At 37.4% G+C, this 10,881-nt stretch overlaps 1 protein-coding gene across 1 annotated transcript; it reads right to left on the reverse strand.

Moving 5' to 3' along the window:
• Positions 1 to 295: 295 nt before the first annotated feature.
• LOC133457714 (nuclear factor interleukin-3-regulated protein-like) lies at positions 296 to 8,268 on the reverse strand. The gene is made up of 2 exons (XM_061737025.1): positions 8,180 to 8,268; positions 296 to 1,600 (listed from the first exon to the last, which is right to left on the reverse strand). Exon 2 carries the CDS (start codon positions 1,565 to 1,567, stop codon positions 839 to 841), a length of 729 nt encoding a protein of 242 aa, XP_061593009.1. The 5' UTR covers positions 1,568 to 1,600; positions 8,180 to 8,268; the 3' UTR covers positions 296 to 838.
• Between the last annotated feature and the right edge of the window lie 2,613 nt (positions 8,269 to 10,881).

Below are 10,881 nucleotides of genomic sequence, written 5' to 3' on the forward strand. Positions count from 1 at the left end.
AGCTTGCATGCAGCTTGTTCGGTTTTCAGGGATTTATGTTCACTTGTTGGCGATAATGTGAGTAATCATCATTCAACATATCAAACTGAGTCGCTCCTATAACAGAAATTAGTCAACACTGTGGAGTTTTCTCAACTGCATGCACTCGGCAGGAGGGTCCCCCCTTATGAGCCTGGTCCTGCTCAAGGTTTCTTCCCTCCTAAAGGGGAGTTTTTCCTTGCCACTGTTTGGCTTAAGGTTTTTCTCCCACTAGGGGAGTTTTTACCTGCCATTGTTTATGTAATAACTGCTCGGGGGTCATGTTCTGGGTATGGGTCTCTGGAAAGCGTCTAGAGACAACTCTGTTGTATTAGACGCTATATAAATAAAATTGAATTGCATTGAATTGAATTCATAGAGAACACATTGAGGGAAAAAACAGCACTTTTTTCTGGGCTTAAGAGCATGAATGTGGTTCTCTGAAATGAGTCCAGAGTCAAGAACTCTGACATAACATAACCTAGTCAAACCCAGTTTTGGGCAGCCTGTTTCTGTAACTTTGAGCTGATTATAACCTCTCTCCCTTTACATCTCACGAAAGCATGTGCTTTGGTCAAAATATCAGAGACTCAGCACAACTAAAATCAAGGAATTGTGTCAACCTTTGAAATGAGGATACAATGTCTCAAAACTGTGTTTCTTTGAAAATAGAATGCACATTATGCCATAATGTCACAGAAATAAAACTCTGATTATATGCATGAATATTTGACATCACAGAAGCAAAAACAAAGAGTCCGTCAGTCTATAAGTTGCCTAGAAGTCTAGAAGTTGTACTGTATGCATGTCTTTATACATGTCAGTCAGACACATATTTCCTCTGTGGAGAGAGGTCTCTTTCTCCCCTGTAGGTGATTTTATGAGGCGGAGCAGAGCAGGACAGCAGCCCTGGTACCTGCTGCTCCTCTTCCCCGTCTGAAGCCGCTCTGGTAGGAATGGGCTTCAGGGGTAGAGCTTCAGGACAAGCTGAATAGACCGGCAAGAGATTCCCAGGAAGGATAAGCGGAGTGAAGACGCCATATCCACTTGTATCAGCTGTATTTAAGTATGAATAGCCTCTCATTTTATGGAGGGCATATGCAGGAATTACAAATGGGTTGGAAGACTGGTGGGTAGGCATGATAGAAGGGTCTCTGCCCCCCAAGTAGTAGTTCCTCTGCAGATATTGGAGGTGGGTGCTGTTGTGGGAATGGTGCTGCACTTGGTTACTTTGGAGACCTGTATGGGACGCAGGTTGGGCCAGGCCAAAATGGAGTTTGATGGCCATTAATTCAGCACTAAGCCTTGTGTTTTCTTCTTTCAGAGCTGTGAGATGAGACTCCAGCACAAAGTCACTCATCCTCCTCTTCTCCCGTGACCTTTTGGCTGCCTCGTTGTTCTTGCGCCGTTTCTCCCAATAGAGAGCATCCTTTCTCTCCTCGGGCATGAACTCCCTTTTGCGACGAGGTCCTTTACGTTCGAGTTCATTTTCCACTTGTGAAACGTTTGTTCCGTAGCCTCTACGAGAAGCTAGCGGTGGGGACTCCATGCTGAATAAAAAAATAAGCAAAAGGGAAAAAACCTGAAATCAAATGAAAGAAAGTAGGATTATTAGTATTATAAGTGGCAGGATTAACAAAACCCCAGTTTTTCTTATCTTTAGTGGAGATTCAGTAACACAGCAATGCCTCTCTTGTGTAAGTGTAACCATATCTGACTTTATGTTTTTGTATGATTGAAAGAAATCACTAGTTTTTCTGAATGTTTTCCCAGATGTCGAAGGAGCCATTCATGTAACCTTAGGCAACAGGTCTTTCTTTTTAATCTCTAGATGATAGTGTTGACTGTTTAGTTTAGTTTAGTTTAGTTTATTGTTTTGCACAGTTTTAAAACAAATATACAGGACATATCAATGATAAACACTATAGGTGCAGGAAGAGGCAAAAAACCCAATGGGCTTATTTGAAGCCTCCACCGAAGATATTAAAATTTCATGTCAAGATTAACATACAAAAAAACAGAAAGTAAAACTACACAAAAGTGATGGCAAACTAATAATGCAATATATAAATTATAAAGAATAAAGACAAAAAATAAGTGTGTGTGAGTGTGCATGGGATATTGTTTTTACAACTTATATTATATTGACTCCAGAGCAAATAAGACTGTACATGTCACTATGAGTGAAACACAAAAAAAAAAAAAAAAAAAAAAAAAAGAACATGGATACATAAACAACAATACATTGGGAAAACAGTTACAAAACAGCAGTCAAGTGGTCCTTCAAACGTCTTTTGTAATATTTCAGAGAGGACGAGCTCTTTGCCAAGTGGGAAAAATCATTCCACAATTTAGTCCCTAAATCTCACCGAAAATTGACCTCTGCAAGTGAGAAATTTAGGAGGATGAAGATCTGAGGATTGTCGAGTTGAATAAGAATGAATCTCTGAGTTTAATTTAAAGTAAGTCTTGAACTGTCCAGGAATATTCCCTTCACTTGAATTTAGCTTATAAATAAAAACGCATATCTGAAAAATATTGATATCATAAATAGTAAGAATCTGGAGTTTTTGAAATAAAGGAGTAGATGAAGCGAGTGACTCTGATCGAGTTGCAATCCTAACAAAACGTTTCTGTAGGACCAGAATTTTGTGAAGATTTGGAGGAAAAGTCTGTCTAGTGACTGTCACTACTGATGTTTAATCTTATAGCAACAAAATGTAATTAGGATATGCTCAGTTCATCACTTCATGTCAGTAAGCTTGGTAAATATATACTCATATACTCATATGTAATCCTGCAAATCTGTCCAGGTAAAACTCATCTAATACGAAGCCCCTCAGCTGCAAAAACCTGCTGAGGCTGCGCCTAAATGACGTCTAAAACCTGTAGGACTCAAAACCTCCCTTCTCACTCAACCTCACCTCACCCCCTCTCGTCTAAACCTCATGATAAAATGAGAGACAGAAGGCAAACTACAAAAGAGAGTGCAGATTAATGTGTTCCAAAGTAAAAGTATTCAAAGGTTACCGTGGCGCTTCGCTGTTGACTGACAGCATCATTTGGAGAGTGTACACACGTCTTGTGTATTAGTGTTCTCCAAATCATGTAAAAATAACTAGAAAAATTAGCACAAAATGCTGATTCTGCTGAGTCTTGTTCCTGTTTTTTATTTGTATCATTATTATTATTGTTATTTTTCAGAATATATTGTAACATATCTGTGAAACTAAATAAAATTTTTACTTCTTTTGATTGCAGATCTTTAACATGGTTTTCTGTGGCTACAAAGATGCAACCAGAACTTGGTTCAGTTGAGGACTCTGTGATACTTCCGCTTGTTGTACACAAATTATATATAGACAGCTGCTTTTCATCATCAGAGTTCAGATTCAGGTTCTTAAAAGAGATCATTCTTTAGCCTGACAATGCGCAGTGTCTCTCCTTGTCCACCCTCTCCACATCTTTAATCTGCTGCCTAACCACATAGTGAGGACAAAAAGGCAGCTCATGGGGGTTGATGGCAGCTTTTAAAAAATACTCTTTCGCGTGGGTTTATGGGCGGTTTTATGGGAAGCTGTGCAAAATGAGTGAAGGCTGTCTGAAACCACAGCCAGACTCCTCTATATGTGATCACACACAACATACACATGCACAATAAGCTTTAACTTGCATCTTATATCTCACTGATGTTTTCTTCACACCTTAATCTTGCACCCAACAACTCATAGATCCATTTTAGGAATATATCATGTGGCACTTCATGCTTGCCGTTAAATATGACACTTTATATGTGAGTTGCACTATAACTGTCAGTCAGGATGTCACAGTTTAGCAAAAAATACAAGACTGTCAAGTGTTACAACGTAGTATCCTGCTTATTTATAGTCCGCAATTTTCCTTTCTCTCTTTAAGTGGTTTCTTACCATAAATACTGGCCTTCCAGCCCTGCTTTGACATGCAGGATGGACTGAGCCAGACGCAAAACAAAAGTTTCAAAGAGACAATGTGTCTCATGCTAAAAATGCACATATCTGTGCCCAGCGAACAGCGACAACATGAACCCTAAGCCTGAGCGTTTGTAGGCCTGTGTGAGCCCATGCACACCTGCGTGCTTGTGTGAGACAGAAAGACTTAGCGCTGTGAACTAAAAAAAGCAACAGCAGGAAGACAGAGAACAATAATCACTGAGGGAGACACAGTTGAAGAGAGAAAGAGAAAGAAAAAAAGAGGGTTCCTGAGTGAAATCTCTCTTGAGGCCCAGCGTGCTCACCACCCTGTTGCACATGTGCACCTGTTTTTTGGCTAACTATAGCCAACCTGCTTTTTAGTAAGGAACTTCTTCTTTTGGTGTCTATCCGTTTTCTCACATTTTACCATCTGTTGTTGTGTTGTTCTGTGCACGCCCAGTCTTTGTCAAAATAACTACTTCTGCTACAGAACTGGTCAGTCCATATTCTGTGGCTTTTCACCTGAGTATATTCTGACATCTGTCATAAACCGCCAGCAGGGAAATTAGAGAGAATTCATTCCCTTTTGCGAGGGCGACAATTTAAATCCAAAATTGGATACATTTCCTGAAGGCCTACACAGACATTTCATATCACTTTCTCTTCTAGAACGTGTGTATAATTTAAATGATAAACACTATAATATTTTACACTTCGACGTGCATGAAAAGAGTCTGTGATAAAACTATGTAATGTGCTTTCAGAAGGTTTTCACACCCTTTGCATCCCATGCAATAGCTTCAAACTCTTGATAGATTTTAAATAACTTTTCTGTTTTATTCACATCATTCCAACATTAAAAAAAAAAGAACAAAAACATTCAAAACAAATTTCCTAAAGTGTTTTGTAAACTTATTAAAATTAATAGATACCTATGTTGCCACTCCAGTGGAGCTACAAAACAACTTGAGTAGCTTCTGTCAATGAATATGAAAGAACAGCTGCCAGAACAAGATCTCAAAGTTGGGATGAACCAGCCATCAAAGCTGACGGCGTCGTCTGCAGACCTACGAGTTGGCGTTGTGCGAGTGCACAGATCAGAGGAAGAATACCAGAAACCTCAGGTGCATTTCACCTGCTGAAAATCTCCTCTATAATTAATAGTTTCCTGTATAATTATAAAACTGAAGAAGCAATCAACACAAACTTCTGAATCTCACGTATCAGTCAAACTTGCTAATCATACACCAATGGCCAAGGTGAGACAACCCAATGATCACTATGGATTAGATCTACACTGATCATCAGTACTGCACTCCACCAATCAATAATTTGCAGTGGTGGACAGTAACGGAGTAAATTTACTTGAGTACTGTACTTAAGTACATATCCAAAGGATTTGTACTTTACTTGAGTATTAGATTTCTTTGGTACTTATTACTCTTACTTGAATACATTTCCAAGACAAATATTTTTACTTTTACTCAAGTAAATTTCTAGGAAGGCTGAAAAGTACTCGTTACTTTCAGGTCTGCTCTTTTTTCTTCTTCCCTAAAATCCTATTGGACACAAGCTGTTTTTGTCAAAGGAGGAGACCTATCACAGTGCACGCTCTCCACTGGGATGTACGTAAAGCGGAAATACGTCAAGCAAACGATACCGCCAAAGTAGCCTGCGTTTGTCAAGACATAGCCGCAACAATGGCTACGCCTGCGTCAGGAGAAGAAAGACAATCCGCTTAGTCGTCTGAGTCTGATAATGAGCCAGACTTAGTTGGATGGTGCAGGTTCATTTGGTTTCAGTTCATGATTGTTAATAAACTCTGCATCATCTGCTGTCCTCTTATGATCCCATTCATTTGATTTGTTTTTGGTGTTTCTGCAGGTTTTATATAACATTGTGGTTCTAAAAGCAGCACATCAGTGCAGCGGGTTTCAAAGAGTTAATTCTCAGAAACAAGAGTTAAAAGATCCTTAAATTAATTTAGAAAAAATATAGTAATTTACTGATGTGGAAAATAAGAAATTTACTCTTACTCTTACTTTTACTTAAAGTAAATTTAAAAGCATTTACTTTTGGATACATAAGTACCTTTAAAAGCAAGTACTTTTCTACTCTTACTCGAGTAATATTTTGACTGAGCTACTTTTACTTGTAACGGAGTAAATTTTGACCAGTAGTATTTGTACTCTTACTCAAGTACTGGGGTCGAGTACTCTGTCCACCTCTGATAATTTGTCAACAGGCCAGACAGGCTGCATGTCTGTGTTTTAGTGACCGGGCTGTGAAACTAGTCAGGACAGAGGAAACACAACAGCCCTGAGTGCATTAATTTTTTTCTTTTTTAGAGCGCTCAGGGTTTCAAGCAGGATGTAAAGTTTACATTTCAACAACAACGCAAAGCATAACTGCAGGAAAATAGAGGAGCGGGGTCAGGAAAACCATAAAAAAGTCCTGGTGAGACTCTGAATAATACACTTGAAACCGGGGGGCCAGTAACGCGTCCAACTCGACTGGTATAAACTCTGCTGTTTCAAAGGTCCTTTAAGGAAGTGTTAAGTCACTGCTTTACATATTTACAGTGCGTTAATGTTTGTTTGTTTGTTTGTTTTTTCAATAACAAACTTCCTGAACACAGAAATAATAAACTAAAAATCTCCCTTATTCATTGATCGGTAAAGGTACCAAGCCACCAGCTTTATCTTTTAATTGATAAAAGAATCAAGACTTTTCTTTAAGTTTCTGAAATATGACACTTTATTTATCCAGCCATCCATTTTCTATACCTTTATATATTTAATCCTACGCAGGGTCAGGGGGGACACTTTATTTGGTGCTTGGTTATAAGTAACTACCTTTACATTTAGCAAGAATAGTGATTTGTACTCACTTGGTAACGTCAAGAGTTATACAGTATGAGCTCTGCTGAAAACTCTTGATGTCAAATTATCTGTTATCTGTTGTGGACTTCAGTGCTCTTTTGAGTGTGTCTGTTTTAATAAGTGAATCTTTTACAGCTGCAGCAAAAGTGTGAAACCATTATTGTGCAATCAGAATAAACTGTATTATTCAAAAAATAGGTGTGTTCATTCATAAATCATACTCTCTGACCAAAAGAATGAACAACTGTCTGCTCACTGTAACAGAATATAAAGGCAGGAAATACTCTGTTATTTTTCAGTTACAGAGTTGTATTTTTCTTATGTCCGACCAATGCTTTAGTAGTGTGGTATAAGCCAGTGATGCCGTCTTGCTCTGTTTCCTTGAGTGAACTTGATCACTATGTGGTAACGTTCAGTTTGAAACAACCCCACAAACCAGTTAGAAATGACACCCCAGGTAAGATTTTGAATTATTGTCTCTGCTATGTTACACAGTGCTCAACATCATCAGCTTATTAATGGACCTTTTGCAGCATTTCACGTACGATATATCACATTTATAGTGCTTTTATTCACTTGTTATAATAACATCCTTTTTGTTTTGGACAAACCAATGCACGGTGCTCATATCTGGATCATCAAAGTTTCAAGAATAACATTTAATAAAGGACTCAAGTAATATGAGATTATTGCAATCTAATGATATTACGACAGTCATCAACATTGTTTCACACTGTTGTCCAAAATGGCATCTTCACAACTTTAGTTAAACATCTATATTTTGAAGCAGATAACAAAATAGCTTTTAAGCACCATCTGTATACTAAGCCTTACAGCATTCAATGTAGAAATTTCATATATGTTTTGACAGCTGATTAAAAAAACTGTATTTTTTAAAAATTGATTTAAAAATTGAAAAAGAAAATGATAATGGGTTGCAGCTGAATAATCTTATTCTTTATTTTACAGAAGAAATACTTCCTCTTCCTTAAACACTTCATACTAGTAAATAAAGTAATATTTTGAATGTCATGTATTCTGAGTGAATCAATTTTAGTTTGAGGATAACATGTAAAACATAATGAACAACGTGCACACGTATATATCTTCCTTTTGCTGGCTTGTGAAGAAGAATTTCAATTAAAAAGCGTGTCCATATAACTTCACAGCACACTTCATCGTATCGTGCTGCGATTGGCCCAAGATTATGGTTGCTTATGTGTGAAAATGTTGGTCGTTTGGTCACTAAAACCACCATGATTTCCTTCCCCAAATCTATCTGTTAGCATTTGAGCTCCAAACTTTAAATGAGCCCAATAAGGGCCTTACCTTCAACGGATGGACACAGAAAACTCCTGAGATTCTGAGCTGCTGGTGATTTGTTTCAGGGATACGTCTCTCTCTTTCTCAGCCAGTGCTGAAGCGCAGTTTGAAGGTCTGAACTGTCCTGTGTGAAAATGATGTAGATATGAGGTGAGGGGGGGTGACAGTAGCTTGTGCTTTTGATCTTACCCGTTCCTCAGTCTGACTTTGCTTTCTCACACTATTTATTTGTACTTTTCCTGTCTTGAACCTTGCCCATCCACCTCTGTTGTCACCATGAACAGTGTCTGACTAGACGCCCCTTTAATCATGATCATGTTGTGGTCTCAGACTTCTCAGCACAAGGGTCTTCCCTCCACAACGCTAGTGTCGGTTTCAGGTGCCTTTTTTTTGTATCACCACTTTATGAGTTTGATGTTTGAATTTAAATTAAGTTCTGAAAAATAAATGCATTTTTATGCAATTTACTTTACTATATTCACTTTCATGTTTTGTGTAGGCAGTTAGACATTTACCTGATGAAACTTGACTGCAGGAGATGTAGTATGGGTTGTAGTATTTGAGACAGTATCAAAGACAAAGCTACAGGCCAAAGCTGAGGCGACGACACGAGTGAAGCACAACTGAGAGGTTACTGGAGAGACTTTTTTTTTCTTGCATGAGTTTTAAATAAATCTTGGTTGCTTCAGAATCATACAAAATGCAGAAGTGTTTGTAACTTATCAGTGTAGACGCAAAAGTTGCAACTATAAGTCTACACATTTATTTCTGCTTTTTGCAACACTTTGCATACTTTAAAACCTGATGTTGTGATAAAAAAGACATAACATGACTGAAGTCGGAGTTGTATGACATGATTTTGTCTTGACTGGAAATGTTCATTTCAACATTCATTTCTATGTATAGACATTGTCACATGTCACAAATGTTAAATCATAAGCCCAGAAGGATGCAAAAATCCTGTGTTATTGTCATGTTGCCAATAAAATAGTGTAAGCCCACCAGAATTTTTAATTGTAACCTCTAAATTAAATTTCCTTTCAGACCATTTCTCTGTGTCAGTTGATGGATGTGCGTCAAAGCCATCACGTCAAAACCAGAAAGAATTTAATAATAATTTGACATTAAAAAACATGTGTAATTGTGAGTGGTAGGATTTGATTGAGTGACATTTTACAAACAATTGTTTCAGACAAGTATAATTCTTGTTTTTCAGTTTTAATCCCAGTCAAATTTAAGGTGTAGCTACTCTAAGGTGTGTTCAAGTGTAGAAGAAAACTTTGTCCTGTTTCAACTACTTCCCCCACCTTAAAATGAATTTTTAAAAATATAATGAATATATTGAAATACAATTTAGTTCAATTACTAACTATTTATTGGAAAATAAAATAAAATCCTAGCTTCGGTTATGCGGGCATTATTTGTGTTGTTCCGCCCTCTGCTGGTGAAAACACGAACATGTTCTGCTGTTTAAAACTTGGACACAGTTCAAGTTTTGTCTAAGATTATATGATGACCATAAGCAATACATTTGTTTGCAATTTGTATAATAATTAATATAAATGATAGACCTGCTAATACTGACTGATTATTTTATTTAAACGCACTTAATAATGACAACCACATTTGGAGAGATGGATTTTCTCAGTGCAAGAATAAAAGCTTGTTGACGGTGAACAACGGCGCTGTAGATGCTGAGCACCATATGAATATAAACCTAAATAAATTGACACAAACTTTAAGATTAAGCAATAAATAGGTTTTAAATTATCTAAGTTCGCAACACAGTGCCCCACCTGTCTCATTGAAGTTTAAAACGTTGGAGTTTATAATCTCAGATGACATTTGTTGACCCATCAGTTTAAATCAGGAATGTGGAAAATCGTTGCCGATGTATTTTTGTTTATACTTTTGAGGGTCATACGTTTAATTATCATACTATATAACCTTCATACCACAGTCCATATTTTTTTTAATTTCACAGCATGCAATCACAACCTTGTGAAAAAGCTATTACCTATTGGTGTAACATTATGGGGGGGGGGGGGAAAACGACAAAAATATTGTCTTGCTGAACAGTTGGCCTACAAATTAAACGGTTAGTTTGGTTTTCCATTGTATGCCAGGAACGCACTTGGTGGGGATAAAGCGGAACACCAAATTACCAATCACGTAGTTTCGTGGGCGCAATCACTGGTTGTTTTCCTTCACCACAGAAGTCAATCCTGATCACAACCAATATTTTTAAAGTGGGCGCATGAATCCGGGAAAATCATACCAAATAAACACTCCGAATAACATTTGCGTATTTTGTACTGACTTTTATAGAGTCAAGATATAATTTACAATCAATGTTGGTAACAGGGCATACATCACCAACCTATCATTCCAATTATGATAGCTATAATAATTTTGAGAAACTTTGAGCGCTCCAGAACATTCAGTGTTTATAACCACAGTTTCCATAGAAAAAACAACAACAAATTAAACCAGTTAGCCAGTGGATTTACTGTGCTGGCTGCATTATTCATAGTCAAATAAGCAAAAGTACTTAATTCAACCATTTACTCATAGATTGTTAAATACCTTCCAAATAACAATAACAAAACCCCAAATGTTTAATCGCGCATGCATGTCTTCTCTGTTGCGTTTCCTCTCTGGCAGTTGTAAAATATCCGCCCAATATTGTACATGTTTGCAGCATAACA

The sequence above is a fragment of the Cololabis saira genome, chromosome 13, assembly GCF_033807715.1.
Source record: "Cololabis saira isolate AMF1-May2022 chromosome 13, fColSai1.1, whole genome shotgun sequence".
Lineage (NCBI taxonomy): Eukaryota > Metazoa > Chordata > Actinopteri > Beloniformes > Belonidae > Cololabis > Cololabis saira.

Excerpts from the sequence above, each read along its gene's own strand:
- LOC133457714 (XM_061737025.1), bottom strand. The coding sequence starts at position 1,567 with ATGGAGTCCCCACCGCTAGCTTCTCGTAGAGGCTACGGAACAAACGTT.